We start from the raw sequence: 17037 nt of genomic DNA, 5'->3' as shown, positions 1-17037 counted from the left end.
TGTGAGGATTTTTAAGTTTATAAAAGATCCTCGGCAGGACTCCTGAGGACCTAGACCCAGCATGGCTCTGATGATTTTCGTCTGGTGTATCAGTACTCTTTGGAGGTTTGTTTTGGAAGAGTTTCCCCATAGTACAAGGCCATATCGAAGATGTGACTCAGCAAGAGCAAAGTATGCTGTTCGGAGTATGCTCTGATCTTCTCTGATCGATTTGATTCTTTTTATAACGAATACACCAGAACTGAGTTTAGAGCATACCGTATCCACATGGAGGCTCCATGACAGGTCTGAGTCAATGGTGAGGCCTAGGTGTTTAGCATATTCGGTTTGGTTTAGTCCAGGTATTTCAGTTACTTGGCGTTTTTTTGGTCCAAAGAAGAGTTGTGTGCTTTTACTCTCATTAACAGCCAAATCATTGCTATGGCAGTACTCAAGTGCCATGTTAAATGCTATGTATGCTTTAATTTCAAGTTCTTCAGGGTTTTTGTACTATTTATAAGAACTGTGTCGTCTGCATACATAAGCAATGAGCAGTGCCGCTCAAGGAAATTTGGCATGTCACTGGTGAAAATGATGTACAGGGCAGGGCCCAGGACTGATCCTTGCGGGACACCTCTATCTAGCTTTTGGCTTTCCGATCGAATTGTTTGCATTGTCCCTTTGTGATCTGTATGACTTATTTCAACCACTTGGGTTCTGCCTTCCAAGTAACTCTTAAACCACCTTGCGGCAACACCGTTCACTCTCCGATTCCCTCTAATTTCTTTAAAAGCATTTCACGGTTAAGGCAATCAAATGCCTTGCTGTAATCTAGGAGTATGGTTGTCACAGTGTTTCCTGCCTCTATATTGTCTATAAGTCCTTCTATTAGGCTGATTAATGCTGTTACTGTTGACCTTCCCACAGTGAAGCCATGTTGATGAACTGTAAGCATATTAAAGGTTTTGATATGTTGTAGGAGTCTGTTCAGTACTATTTTTTCTATAATTTTAGAGAAAGCTGACAGAAGTGAAATCGGCCGATAGTTTGATGGTTGCTTTTTATCACCTTTCTTATGTTTTGGTAGCACTTTAGCGATTTTTAGCTGAGAAGGAAATGTGCCCTGTGAGAGAGACTTGTTGACAATATTTACTAGTGGCTGTGCAAGTTCGTCTTTACATCGCTTCAATGTTTTTGGTGACAGTTCATCTATTCCTGAGGAGGTTTTTGATTTCATTGACTGGATGACTTGTTTTACATCTGTTGAAGTGGTCGGGTGAAGTACCAAGCAGGGACAGTTAGTAATCCTGCTCGTCATTGTGTTCTGTCTGGGCTTAGGTTGATGTGCTAAGGTTGTTTTAGCAACACTAGTTAGGTAGATATTCAGTTGGTTTGCTATATCCATAGGGTTATCGATTATTTTTCCATTCACTTCCAGCTCGGACAGTGTGTTATGGTCTTGCTTACTTTTCCTTTCACTATTAATAATTTTCCAGACAGCCTGACTTTTGTTTTCAGCTTCATCGATGATCTTTGCAGTTGCTTCTTTCCTTCTCCTTTTAAGTGGTTGATCATATTCTTTCTTTTTTCTCGCTGCTTGTTTGGCCTCTAGCTTTCCATACAGAATGTATTGCTCTTGTGCTAGGAGGAATTCATTTCTTAATTTTTTAGTGTCAGAGTCCTGAGGTGTGGATTTCTTCATTTTCTTGGTTCGAGTAATTTTGACAGGACAAGTTTAGTTGATTGTGCTTATAATTATCTTATGCAGGGTCATGTATGCTTCTTCAGCATTTTCCTTTGAGTATACTTCTTCCCAGGATTGGTGGCTCTAGAGTTCTTTTAGTTCCTGTATGTTTCTCCTGGTAAAGCTCCTTTTTTGTATTGTCATGTTGTCCTTTCCAGGTTTTTGGACATTTATTGTGCACATTTGTCCGGTATGATCAGAGATGAAGGTATTTATTACTTCGGATTCAATTTCAGATGAGGCTAAATTAGTACATATAAAATCTATGGAGGTCTGGCTATGTGGTGTGATCCTGGTTGGAGGGAGATACAGTCTTATGATGTTGTAGGTGTTCAGGAAAGCTTCAAGTGTTTTGTTACTCGTTGAACTCTCGTCCAAGCAGTTTACATTTATGTCCCCCATTAGGATTACTGTACTCTTCCATGTTGGAATTGTGTCCAGGAAGGTTCCTAGGATTTCTAAGGCATTTTCAAGATTATGATTTGGCCTGTACACTCCAATAATGTAACCAATAATGTAAGTGTCTCTGGGTTTAGTTTGTAGCTTTACTTCAGCTATCTCACAGAGCAGTTCTTCGCTGTATTGGGACACATTCAAGCTTGTTGAATGATTCCTGAAGTTCTCTCTAACATATACTGCAACCTCCCCTTTAATATGTTGTGTTCTGCTAAAAGAATCTATTAGATTGTACCCATTGAGTCTAACATTACTGATAGAATTTTCTTGGTAGCCATGTTCCGTGATGATAATGATGTCAGGGGTCTCTTGGGCTAGCTGGTCGTTTAGGATATCTATTTTATTGGAGAGGCGGTCTACATTTTGATGGAAAAGCTTTATTTTTTCTTTTGTTTGTGTACTTTGCTGGGGATACTGTTTTAAGGTGTACCCTCTCATTTGCTGGTGTGGTTTTAGGCCACAGTTGTATGGAGTTGAGCCAATTTCAAGTATTTTGTGTTGAGTATATGTTTGTTCGCAGGGTGGAGAGAATTCACAAATGTTCTGGTATTGTAATTTTGTTTGAATTTGATTTTTCTGAATGGACTTTCGGCTAAAAAATGTCTTTGATTAAGTATTTTGATATTGGTTGTAGGTTTCGGCTGTGGGCAATTATCCTGTCTATGTATTTGTGCTTCCACAATCATTGTGTGTCCGGCCTGGATTGGCGAATCCAGGACCTTGTTTGTCGTCAGCCCTGTTAGCCTTGATCCTTGTGTATCCATAGGGTATTGTGTCTGAAATTCCTTGCATTTTGCCATTTGTAATGAGACACTGAAACAGTTCTTCTTCTTTCCATTAGATGATGTATTACTCAGTTTAGCTGGTGTATGTTTTCTTACTGTTTTTTTGTTTTGGTACTTTGGTTATGCTTTGAATTTCTGAGTTAGGAGGTTCCTTAGATTGGTTATTTTGGATCCGTACCGCCAAGTCTTTAACTGTACATTCCAAACTATCTTGCCTTACTTTCAGCTGTACAAGTTCCATCTGCATGTTTGAGGAGCAATTTATAGGTTGAGAGATGCAGTGAGAGACTGTTTCAGTTTCAGTTTCATTATTTGTAAACGTAGGCAACTCTAATATTTTAGTATCTTGAGAACTTACTTTCTTTTCAAGCTTATTAATTGTATTCTGTAGATGATTTATCATTTTAGCATAATCGTCTACCAGTTGTCCTTGTTTGTAGTCGTGCTCTTCAAAAATAATTTGAATATCTAAACGAAGTTTCTTTTCTTTTCCCAGTTGGACTTGTGTTTCAGATAAATTCTGTAGAAGGTCTTCAATTTTGCTGAGATACTTGTTTTCTTCAATTTTCATTCTATCCAACTGTTCTTCCAAAATTTCTAATTTAGCTTCTAATTCAATATTTTTTCCTCTCAAGAGGTTATTTTCCTCAAGGAGTGCTGCCCCTATTTTTCCAGCTATTTTTAATTTTTCGTCATTATTTTCTAAGTTATCTAGAAAATTATTTTCACTCAGACTGTTTTCCAATTCTTTTATTGAGGTGTACAGACAATCTGGACTCTTGGAGAAGCTAACTTCAGTGTTTTCTGGGTTAGGTTCTATTATACTTAGTTCAGGTTCTTGAAAAGACGAGTTCGGGGTATTTATTTCTAACTGTGCCAGAGTTCTAGGTCCACATAGCTGTGTATTAGTGCATCTTCTACATATCCAGTTTGTAGAGTCCTTTTTAGATAGATCTTTTAGTTCCTTACTCGTTATGTTTACACAGTCTGCATGGTACCATTTTTTGCAAGTCCCATTGCAAAATATTCCCTTATATCTAACACCCACTGTACAAACTCCGCATGGTTAACTAGGCATGTTTAATTCTTAATTTTATTTCTTAATTTCTTAAGGCAAGTTAAAATTTTTTTTTGTCAGGCTCTTCTGAGTTAACAGGCTCCTCTTGTATATTGAAAATTTTAATTACAGCTTTGTCTGTGTACTTTAAAATATAATTAATTCATTAGAGTTGTCCTCCAGCAGTGGTCAAACTGCCAGTGCAAATGGACAGACAGTTTAAAAAATGTATGTCCAAGTTCAATAATTTATGTGACAATGGAGATAAAAATATTTACAGCTATCCAGGTAGTCCCATTTATAAAAATATGTACAGAAATCCAGTTTGTCCTACAAATAAAATGTTAAAATTGTATTGTCAAATAAATAGTATTTATTTTGTCAGTTCAATAAAATAAAATAAAAATCACTAGGTAATATTAGCTCAATTAGATTTATCAAGCAAAAAGATTAGCTTGAGGTCAGATTTGAACCCAGTACCTCTAGGTTGCCAAGCGGAGACTCTTTCCACTAAGCTATTATACTTGATGTTTAAGATAGCTTACCTGCTAGATAAGTTATTCAATTAACAGGCAAACTTAGTTATACCATGTCACAGCAAACCGGCCGGCCATGTGACTCAGCTTCACTTTCCAACCATACATAACAATCCATTCAAAATTAAAAACTAAGTCTGGAAGGTTGTTTCTTATTATCTGATTTAGAGTCTGTTACTTTAAAAAGATATTAATGTTGTGGAATACATTTAAACTGTTTGCATAATAAACATGTATATAGGTTATAATGTCCATGCAATTTTCTTGATCAAAGCTTAATGTAATACTTAAAAATCAACTGATACCTATTATTCCAGTACTTTCAGAATAGAGAACACTCACTTATCCAACATCCAAACAACACTTTTGAAAAACTTTACATAAAAACTTATTTAAAATAGTTGAAACCAACTTGCCACACAAGTAAACCAGCAGACGACAGTTGTTCTACCCAGACTATACAAAATTCTCTGAAAGTTACTATAAAAAATTTCATATGACAATTCTGACTTGTGTTTGAATAAATAATAAAAACCTGAGTCAGATGGCATTTTAGAAAGGACAGAGTCGGTACTAATGGTACCGACAGAAAGCTTCAGGACTAGTTAAACCTAAACATAATATAATTTACTAAACACAATTATAAAATTCAATATAAGTGCTATATTCACATTATGGGCAAGTATGAGACGAAATTGGCTTCCTTCCTTTTGACAATGTGGGATGTCATATTTGTAGAAACTGACAGAATAAAAATGCAAGGACTGGGCACTAGCATGAATCAATAACCATTCGCCCCATGACTACAATTTGAAGACAAGTGATATCGCAGTGAGTCTGTAACTGTTTAAAATGAAATTGCAAAACAATACACCAGTAACAAAGTGATTTATTTGATTGCAGAGAAATTGTCAAGAGGGCAGTGAGCCTGTTTTGCACTGATGTTTTGCACAGTAATTTAAACTTAAAGTCTAGTTATTCTAAAATGGATCTGAAGATTGAAATATCTTCCATTGCCTTAGGAGTAATTGAAAAACGATATGCCTATAACGTTCTTGCAATTCAGTATGAAATTGTGTGAAGCCGCGGATGACTGCTGTAATTTATTAAAATATCTTAACAACTTGAAAATCATCTGGAAGAATAGAATTGTTGTGTTTATTATTTGTTTCAAGGTCAATATGGACCATTTCAAAGAATAACAGAATTATGAACTTCTGCCATTGTTATCGGTTACAAAAACAACAAACCCAAGATTTAAGAACTGGTGTCCATCTGCTTTATTCTCAAGAGGTCAAACCTAAACCAAACAAAGCACCCGTACAAACTAACAAATCAAATGAAATGGTGCTGAATACCCCACAAAGTCAAATTAAACAAACTCATTATGATTACAAAGTTAAATGGTTTTTATTAATTTATTAAGTGAACAACAACAGTGTTTTTATTGTGCTATCTTCACACTATTCGTATCAAAAAATTCTTCAACAAAAAAATTGTTTCCTAATTTTTTCCCTTTGTCTTTCTAAATCCTAAAGATTAGTATTTGTGCCAAAGAAACATTTTAGAGAATTAAAGTCTGTCAATGGTCTGGTTATTGCGTAAAGGAGAGCATACTGACCATCACAGATATCCATGGCAGACCAGGTAGTGTCTGACTCGGGGTGTATAATCCGCAGTAAATGAACCAGGTCCACTCTCTCTGCGAGATACTGCACGGAGGAAAATGGCTCACGCAACTGAGCAATGGGATAACTACCCATCAGCACCTGTACAAGTACACAACTCTCAGCTCTCAATATTTCATACTGTGGCCAGTAGAGATGGGTTAAAAATATTACAACACATGTTATTCCATTCACTAGAAGATATAAATTTCACCAAAAATGATTACCTGCAGTGTCTTTGGCACTTTGGAAGGGAAAACGAGACCGGGGCAGTCACAAAGTCGGACATTCGTGGTCAGATGGATAGTCTGGAAATGTTTGGTGTGTCCTGGGGTGCGTGAAACACTCACTACCTTTACAATGAAGAAGTCAACATTATCATTAGATAGTTTTGTATTAACACTTAAAATTAAGTACCACATCATGGGAAAAAAACTATGAGAGAGGCATACAGTATTTTGTGCAGATAAAGAACAGGTACCTTTTTGCCCATGATGGCATTCATAAGTGAGGATTTGCCGACATTGGGTTGTCCCACACACCCTATAGTGAGCATCCCGCCCTTAAACTTCTCATGTAACTCGTAACTTGTGTCTGACTTCTTTACCTGTGAAATGACATGATGTTTAACAGTAAGAAGTACTGTATTGTACATTCAACTCCTGGTAATCTGAGTACTTAAGGGAACAATATAAAGTTGATCCAAGACAACAAAAAATTGCTAACAAATATAAAACACCATATTACTTTCAAAACTACATAATATAGATTAAGAGCTGGCTGTAGTGAAACCACTTCAAATTTCACCTCATAAAAACAATGTTAAATCTCAAACAACTTTTACACCCTGATTTTGGTTGTAGAATTATAAAAAAACCTCATTTAAAGATAAAATTAACATACATCCAAAAATATTCAAGGGATTTTTTTAAGTATATATATTTTATACTTATACAAAGATAAAGCATCAACACTTTTTCCAAAAAAACAATATTGGAAAAATAAAAAGTTCTTTATATCTAAAGTGAGACATCTATATTTACATTTTAAATGTTATACAGCCATTGGTAAACTTTCATTCTGTACAAATAAACTAACCCATACAGGCATGCTTAACTTGAGATGATTTACTATGATGATGGTTATAACAAAAATGCTATTACAAGTAAAAAGGTTAAAAACTTAAGAAAAAACATATTATTCAGAAATACAATAGAAACTTACAGTAACAGTATCTTCAATTTCCACTTTTTCATCATCACTATCATCTTCTAGATTCATTTCTTCAGATATTTTATTCTGCCAAGAAGTTAGATCAACTGAAAATAAATATGGAAAAGTAAGTTTTAAATTATGCAAATGAAAATACAGTGTCGCTAGAAAGTTTAGGGACACCTGTCTGAAAGAGAAATGTTACAGTTGGCCCTAAACTAACTAATTTCTCAATGCTATTGATTGTTGGCTGTTTTAAGGACATCAATTCAAGTTTTTATTCAAAATTTCAATATTTTATCTCCAAAAATGTGGAAGAAGCATGCATTAATGTATTTTAAGGAACTGCCAAAAAAACCTTGTTTTTTAGATATTTTATTTTTATAACTTCTTAACGGCTTGCCATATTGTAATGAAACTTGCACAGTACTTTTATTATAATATGATGATCATTTAAAAAAATATGTCATGTTACAAATAAATTTTGTACTCAACTGGTCAGGGTACAAATAAAATTTTATTTTCGAACATTTTATAACAAAAAATGTGAGTTTTAATTTCGCTTCTACAAGTAGACGCCTTCATTTACAGACATGCGGTCTGCACGTCATTGTTCCTCTGGCGGTTGTTTTGTGAAACAAGCCTGCGCGCGCATTCCACACTGCCATTGTGACAGTTGTACTGCAATCTTCTTTGTGATTTGTTTATTTCGCTGTTTTGTGAAAGTTAAAGCTGTGATTATGGGCCGCTCATCTGTGTCCGAGGACATTAAATGGCAAGTTATCGGTATGTATAAAACCGGTAGTTCATACCGAACAATTGCATCCAAGTTACATGTGTCTAAAACATGTGTTGAAAATACAGTGCGACGTTTTAACCTAGCCGGTACCGTGATTGATGCCCCGCGGAGTGGTAGGCCACGTAAAACCACGCCTCGGCAGGATCGTAAGCTACTCGTGATGAGCAAAAAGGACCGAAATGCAAGTGCACCTGATTTACTAAGCAGCATGAAACAAGATGATGATCGTTACAATGTGAGTGTAGCAACTGTGAGTTCCAGACTTAGAGATGCAGGTATGAAATCATTTTACGCTATCCGCAAACCTTTGTTAAATGACAAGGCCAAAAAGACACGCCAAGTTTGGTGCAAGGCTCGATTAGGGTGGACAAAAGAAGCTTGGCGGCGTGTTTTGTTTTCTGATGAAAGCCGTTTTGAACTATTTCCAAGGCGCAGAGTTAGGGTACGACGTACCAATACTGAAAAATTTCTACCAGCATTTGTAGCGCCTGCAGTTCAGGCCGGTGGCGAAGCAGTAATGATATGGGGTTGCATTTCAAGTGAGGGTCCTGGGGAGCTTCAGTTCGTTGAAGGCACAATGAACAGTATTAAATATTGTCAAACTCTAGAAGAATTCATGTTACCATCTGCCAATAAATTGCTTGGTGAAAATTACATCTTTCAACAAGACAATGCACCGTGCCACAAATCAAGACACACACAAGAATGGTTCAGTAATCATGATGTTGAGGTTCTGAAGTGGCCACCACGAAGCCCGGATCTTAATCCGATAGAAAATTTATGGAATACCATGGCCAGTCGTCTAGCGAAGAACAAACCCAAGAACAAAGCTGAACTGAAGTTCATGTTGGCACAGATATGGCGGAGTATCAAGAAGGAAGACTGTCTGACACTCATTGATTCGATGCCAAAACGGATCAAAGAATGTTATAAAGCTAATGGAGGACCTATTGATTACTGATTTGTATGTATTCATGTCCATTTTACTATTTTGTATAATTTAAATATTTGTTTCCATTAAAAACAAACTTTTGTCAGAAATTTGTGTTTTTTTTTTTAAGCCTGTCCCTAAACTTTTTAGCGACACTGTATATATGAGGATGTATGTACGATGAGTGATACTCAGAAACTATTTGACCGATCATTATGAAAATTTGTGTGAAAATGTATTTTTCCATGGAGAAGGTTTATATGCTATGCCCATTGATGTAACTCGTGACCAGACAGTGCTGCAAAAGATAAAAGGTTTCAAAGTGCCTGCACATTATAAACTGCAATTACGAGACAGTTACATTTATTACATGGCCAAACATTATTTGAAGGTGCTTAATTATGATGTATATTAATTTTAAAAATAAATTTCTGGTAAAACTTAAAGCTTGAGTGTTGCACCACTTTCTAATACAGTTTATGTACGTGTACAATGGCTAAAAATATACACTTTGACAGATTTCCTTGATCGTGGGAACAAGGCCAACTCTACATCGGCTTTGGAAATATAATTCACTTGAACCAAAAGTGCTCATACACAGACAAAGCTTACAAAAAACATGCAAAACCGTGGGAAACAGATATTAATAAATAACTAACAAAAATTAAAATCTGTTAACAATTTAATTAATTTATATTTGTATTGTGTACATTTCAAATTCAGTGAATCCATCATTAGTGCATTGGTAGGTTAAGGTAAATACAAATAAAAATAAAAACAAATGATCACTAAATTAATATGTGTTAAAAGTACCTTCATGGTTAAATGTCGTATTTAATTTATGTGTAATTAATTTACACTGTTCAATAGTGTATGATATAATACAGGGTGTATCAAAAATAATCATCCGATTTAATACAATCAGAACTATTTTGTTTTTTGAGCTAAATGCGCCAACAACGTACTGTTGAAAAGAGTATCTTTTAAAGTTTTACATGGTTCCCGCTAGGTAGCAGCAGCGCGTTTGAGTGAATGTCTACTTCATTTCTAGTGAAAATGGCGTCTGCACCACATAAAGCGTTTTGTGTTCTACGTTTTTCGCAGTGTGAGTCTGTAATAACTGTTCAGCGTGACTTTCTTAATAAGTATGGTGTTGATCCTCCTACATCACAGAGCATTAGACAATGGTATGCAATTTCAAGAAACAGGTTGTCCGTGTAAAGGCAAGTCCCTGTGCCATCCCAGAGTGTCCGATGAAGACGTGGAGCACATCCGCCATTTTTTCACACGCAGCCCTCAGAAATCTGTTCGCCGCGCTGCTCGACAGCTCAACATGCCTCCTATGTCCGCGGGGTTGGCCTAACCTCCTTCATGGTGAAAACTAAGGAAAAAATAATAAACAGACACATAAGGGACGTAATATTACTAGATCACCCACTTAGTCCCACACAACACGCCTAAATAGAAGGTAAATCAACCACTACCGATCTCCACAGCTTAGTGGGAGAGGTGGAGAACATCTTTGAAAAAAAGGAAGCCCTAGTCAGCGTCTTTATGGACATTGAAGGAGCTTTCGACAGAGTAGCATATCAATCCATGGAGACTGCGATGGAACGTTTTGGAGTTTCCCCAGATGTAGTCAAATGGATAGTAGCCCTCCTAAAAAGCAGACAAGTAAAAGCAAAGTACGAAGACGAATCTGCCGCAATCACGGCCCAGAAAGGCTGCCCCCAGGGGGGAGTTTTGCTCCTCTCCTGTGGGCAATGGTAGTGGATGATCTCCTAAGCAAAGCAGAGAAGAGGGGGACTAGGCTACTATGTTATGCAGACAACCTAGTGCTTATGATCAAAGGAAAAAACAAAGGCATGCTGGAACGCCTAATACAAACAGAACTGAACTTCATAAGCAACTGGTGTCATGGGGAAGGTCTACGGATTAACCCATCTAAAACAAATATGATTACCTTTACCAGGAAAAGAAAATTCCAGCTAACACAACCTGTTCTGGAGGGAATCAGCATCAACCAAACAAAGGAAGTGAAATACCTGGGTTTAATCCTGGATGAAAAGCTCACTTGGAACTCCAATATTGGAAACAGGATATCCAAAGCAACAATGGCTCTTGGGGCCTGTAAGAGACTTTTTGGATTTAAATGGGGACTTAAACCCAAAATGATATATTGGATTTACGAAACCATAATAAAATCAATGGTCACATATGCTGCGTGTGTTGTGTCGACGATTACACATGGAAGGATACAGACTTCAGATACAAGCAAGCTCTTCGTGAGGGTGATAAAAAACGACGCGTGAAGTTTTGTAACTTCGTCTTGATAAGATGATGAACGATGAACATTTTGTATCGCGCATAGTGTTTAGCGACGAGGCAACATTTCATTTAAATGGAAAGGTAAACCGCCATAACGTTAGAATATGGGCCACAGAAAAATCACTTGAAATTGTGCAACATGAGAGAGACTCTCCAAAATTTAATGTGTTTTGCGCGGTTTCACGGGAAAAGGTCCATTTTTCTTTGCTGAGAACACTGTTACAGGAATAACATATCTCGATATGCTTGAGAATTATATTTTCCCCCAATTGGAGACTGATTCGAACGACTTCATTTACCAACAGGACGGGGCACCGCCACATTGGCATCTGGCAGTCCGGCAATTTTTAAATTAATGAATTCGTGACCGGTGGATCGGCCGTACTGGACAAAATGACGCATCCTTACATTTCTGGCCTCCAAGGTCACCAGACCTTACTGTATGTGATATTTTCTTGTGGGGTTTCATCAAAGACTCTGTATATGTGCCTCCACTACCAACAACAATGGATGAGCTGAGGAATCGCATTACAACAGCAGTGGAATCAGTAACTCAGGACATGCTCGCTGCAGTGTGGGATGAATTTGAATACCGCATAGACATATGCCGTGTATCTAAAGGTGGACATATTGAACACCTTTGAAAAGGTATGAAAAAAAAAAACTTTTTGAGTTTCCCTTTCAGCCAAAAAAATTAGTAATTGTATATGTTTACTACTGTTCGAAATATAGACATGCCAAATCGGATGATTCTTTTTAATACACTCTATATTTTATTGTTAGTTATATTATTAATATTATTGTAACATAATACTATTTATATTAATATTTATTCACTATAATCAAACTTGAATTAAAGTTAAGAGGATAAAACAATTCCATATTTTAAGTTTAAAAATCTTTAGTTATTGAAAAAAGATTTAGTTGGAAGAAATTCAACAATTAATTTATCCAAATCTAAATTACATTATTTATTGTGCACCTTATATTCCACATTTTTTTAAATGATTTTTGTTTAAATATGGATCTTTATCTTCTACACTGAGAGTATCATGTTGTAGCTAATGTCACATGTATCCTACCTTCTCCATCAGTGACATTCTTGCAAGCCTCTAGCAGTTTCTGAGCACCCTCAGCAGCCATTCGCAGCCTCCCCTTCCTTCTCCTGATATTGGCTCCTGCAATAAATATTCTATATAAGAAAAACTTGTTTGCACAATGATTGTAAAATTCGTTCATGACAGTTTTTGCCAGAAAGAGATTTTAGCAGTGAATATTCATCAACAGATGTCGGGCTAATGAGATGAGAGATAACAAAAGGCAAAAGTGGGTGAGAGCTTTGATGGCCTGACTAAAAAATTACAATGAACTGAGAGCTATCGACTACATCAGGTCGACATTCAGTGATCATAAAAGCTTTGGTCAATACAGTGGAGGAAAAGATTTGTAAAGACCAATTTCAACTTCAGCATGGAATTTCTGAATGTAAGTAGGAGGAAAATCTCTGAAAATTCTTAATTTATCAAATTTTATTCATATTGGGATTCCAGGCTGCTTACTGAGGAACATCAAATGAAAACTGCCTCGTTTGCACTCTTGGTTTATGGGGCTGATGTCATAAGGTGATCAACTTAAGAGAACACAGTCACAGGGAATGAGACGTGGGTTTCTCACATGAACACCAAACTGAAGTCTAAACATCACTTAAGAGAATGGCTTCACACGTCACCAGTGAAAGTCAAGGCCAAACCGAAAATCTCAACACACAAGCTTTTGGCAACTATATTTGGGGATAAACATGGAGTTTTGTTATTTGAGTTATGCAGCAAAACACAACAATAAATGCAGCCACATTTACTGCACTACCCTAAACTTAACTTCAATATATAATAGTTATTTTTTAAAGTTTGTTTCGTGTAATAGAGTATCAGAGACAAAACAACATTTTTGTTGCTGCATTACAATGTCACAGATAACGAGACAAAGAAAATAGACAAAAGGCAAACTTCTATGAATTTTGAATACAAAAGGTCATATGAAATTATGAAAAAAATTTCAACAAAATTTTTAAAATAAGTAGAGAAATATGCAATTCAATAAAAACAGTTTGCATCAATCTATAATGGTTCATATTTTGTAAGAAAACAACTTCACTTTCTGAATAATCTTCATATCAAAGTTGAAAAACCACCTACAATAAACAATTAAGGAAAAGATGCACTTACCAGGGTGCTCTATCTTGCTGATAGCAGGCAAATAGAAGATCAGTGCTAAAAAATTGTATTCCAACTCATCTCAAACAGTTGAATATTCTATATTCCACTCAGAGTTCTAAGAGTTTTGAATATTCTAATCACATGAGTCACAATCTAATAGGCTTTTCATACCATTAGTAGATTGACCTTTTAACAATTAAAATATTGAAGTACTGTAACTAACTTGTTCTGTGTCTAAAAAAGAGTTAAAATACTTCAAAGAAATCCATTAAATAGACAAACAATGTAGAGAATGACAAAAATATGAATTATGGACTAATTTTGGTTGTTCAGATGGGAGGTGGGCTGAATGCACATGACCACTTTTGGCTGTTCGTGTGAGAGGCTTTATTCCAACAAAGCAGGACACATATCAAATAGTTTCTAGAGAGGTTATTGATTTTGAAAAGAGAGATAAGAACATGGCGCAGTTCTCTTAAAAAATTAAAGCAAACGGTAAAAACTTCTTGATTTTTCTTAATACTGTACATAGTAATATTTCACAAAATCATCAAAAACTATTTCTAGTAGGCTTACCAGCTTTGTCCTGAGTTTTGCCACGCAGATTGTAGCTAGGAAAGGAGGTAAACTGCAACACCTGCAGGCCTGGATATTTCTCCAAGAAGTAGTGTGTCCAAGCCACGACAAGAGGTGCTGGTGCCAGATCTATCTTGTTCAGCACTAGGATCATGTCTTTCTTGAGTGTTTCAGTCACAAACTGGTGGAGGGACGGTGGGAACATGAGGGCCTGCAAGCGAGTCACATCACTGAATCGCTTTATATAAGAAACCAAACTAAAACATTTGCACATCACGCTACATCAAGGTAGAACAAACCTTTAAAAACACAACTAAGAGATTTCAATGTTAACAAGTTATTTAGAATATTTTTTACTGAAATATGAAACAAACAAGATGAGATTAAAAGGGCTTGAACAGTGTCTTAAACTTTAACAATATCAGGCAGCATTGACTAATCAGTTTTATAGATATAATTCAGAATCTTAAATAAATCAATGATACCAACAAACCAGTTATTACCCAGCCCATTTAAACAATGTTTTGCCCCGTCCATGTTTTGCCTCATACTGACGACACCGCACTTGTGTGCTCTGCCTATAATAGACAAGCACTACAGCTAAACATAAGTCAAGATCTAGAAAAAGTATCACGCTGGTTAATCGTAAACAAATTATTAATAAATGCTCAAAAATCTAAATACGTAATGTTTTTTGAGCATAAAGTACCTAAAGAATATTTACAAAATTTGTTCAATTAGATGTGTCACAAGCACCAATGTTTGTATGGTTGCTCATGTTCTAATATTGAAGTAGTTGAATTTGTTAAATATTTAGGTTTATATTTAGATCAACACCTTAAATGGGAACACCACATTGACTACTTATCAAAGAAATTAAGAAAAGTGAAAAGTGTACTTTATCCATTTTAAGTAGTATGTTAAAAGCGAACAACTAATACAAATATACACATCATGGTTTAAAAGTATGATGAGATATGGAATAATTCATTATGGAGAAACATACCCCTCAATTACCAGGCCTGTGGTTACGAGTCAAAGGCATGCACTTCGAATAATGATTACTATAAAAAGAAATGAAAGAGTAAGTTACATTTTCAACCAGTTTAAAATATTGACATTTAATTAGGTTTATCAGTACTCAGCAATAATCCATATTTACAAATATATAAATCAATACCTGTTCAGGGAAATAATGAGAACAACTCGCTCTGCTCGGTATATGCAACTGGAAATTCCTTATTACACCAAAGAGCAGAGCAGACATCAGTTTAGTTATTCGGGTCGAAAATGTTTCAATAACTTGATTTTAACATATGGAAATTAAATTATTTTCAAGAAAAAACAAAAGGTAAAAATGAAAGCACTTGAACTTGTCAGAAACACATAAGTACAACTTGTCATATTAAACATATTTACAAATATATAAATCAATACCCATTTAGGGAAATAATGAGAAAAACTCGCTCTGCTCAGTATATGTTACTGGAAATTCCTTATTACACCAAAGAGCATTTTCGGGTCGAAAATGTTTTAATAACTTGATTTTAACATATGGAAATGAAATTAATTTCGAGAAAAAGCACAAGGTAAAAATGAAAGCACTTGAACTTGTCAGAAACACATAAGTACAACTTGTCATATTAAACTACTTATCATGTATTGTTATTGCAGGCATTTTATTATGTTTATTTATGTTATAGTTATTTTTTATATAGTATTAAATTGTCACATAGTATTTATATTTTTATTTAGTATTTAATTGTTCATAGTCAGGGTGGCCACTCAAAACCTTTTTTCAAATTCCCGGTTTTTCCCAGTTGAAAATTTCCGATTATTTAGTCTATTTTCAAACCAAATAGACAACTGTAGTACTGTATTTAACCCTTACGCCAAGTGCAACTATGACATTTTATCGTCACTAGCAGTATTTGCAAGAAATGCCACATAGCTGTGGTGCTCTAGTATTTCGTCACTAGCGATATGCGAGAAATTTGGTGACGTTTTATCGCTATCATCTACTTTAAGCTCCTTAGTTTTGATCTCTGTGTCTTTCGATGTGTCGACATAACATTGTGTATACCTAATAATTTTCATTTCTGTGATGTTTAGAAAGTACATGTATCCAATTCTAAATATAATACAAATTAGCGATCGTCTGTTTACTATTGAGGAGCTAAAGTCTGCCACTTATGTAATTGGATTTTTTTGAAATTGTTTCTCCTGCCACTCAACCCTCAGCTCAGAAGTAGCTCACGGACATATATGTCGATCATCAATCACAATTTCACGAGCCACGTCGTGTAAAATACGATGTTTCGTGATTAATCAGTTCTTGATTCAAGAAGTTTTCAAGTTATGTCTTGATTTTATAAGTTTTAAGAGACAGAAAAATTATTTTTGAAATTTTCTCGGTTCTTAGAAAAATTCCTGGCTTATTCCTTGTTTTTTTCCCCGGTCCGTTAAATTCCCGGCTTATTCCCGGTTGGGTGGCCACCCTGATTTTGTTATATAGTATTTGTATATTATTATTTTTTAATTTTATGGTATTTATTATTTGTTATTTTATATTAAATTAGTAATATTTATTTTATTTATTTAGTATGTTAGGTTATTTATTTAATATACTTCATAAAGTTATCTGCAAAGTCATTATTTTGTTAAGTTTAAAAAGTCACTTACAAAAATTAAAAATATTGTCTTCAGGCATCAAGGACATAAATTTAATATATGAATGTGCTGTGGATATTG

The 17037-nt window shown here is 35.4% G+C and overlaps 1 protein-coding gene across 2 annotated transcripts in view; it reads right to left on the bottom strand.

Moving 5' to 3' along the window:
• LOC124369083 (guanine nucleotide-binding protein-like 1) overlaps positions 1 to 17037 on the bottom strand; it is a 33325-nt gene that overhangs the window by 4269 nt on the left and 12019 nt on the right. For both annotated transcript variants that reach the window (XM_046826806.1, XM_046826815.1), the window contains 6 exons: positions 14287 to 14497; positions 12577 to 12672; positions 7449 to 7543; positions 6706 to 6831; positions 6452 to 6577; positions 6179 to 6326 (listed from right to left, as the gene is read on the bottom strand). In XM_046826806.1, coding sequence (XP_046682762.1) covers positions 6179 to 6326; positions 6452 to 6577; positions 6706 to 6831; positions 7449 to 7543; positions 12577 to 12672; positions 14287 to 14497 — 802 coding nt within the window. The remainder of the gene's footprint in view (positions 1 to 6178; positions 6327 to 6451; positions 6578 to 6705; positions 6832 to 7448; positions 7544 to 12576; positions 12673 to 14286; positions 14498 to 17037) is intronic.

The sequence above is a fragment of the Homalodisca vitripennis genome, chromosome 1 (genome assembly GCF_021130785.1).
Source record: "Homalodisca vitripennis isolate AUS2020 chromosome 1, UT_GWSS_2.1, whole genome shotgun sequence".
Lineage (NCBI taxonomy): Eukaryota > Metazoa > Arthropoda > Insecta > Hemiptera > Cicadellidae > Homalodisca > Homalodisca vitripennis.
Note: the sequence above shows the minus strand (reverse complement) of the source record. Positions and strands in the feature narration are given on the sequence as shown.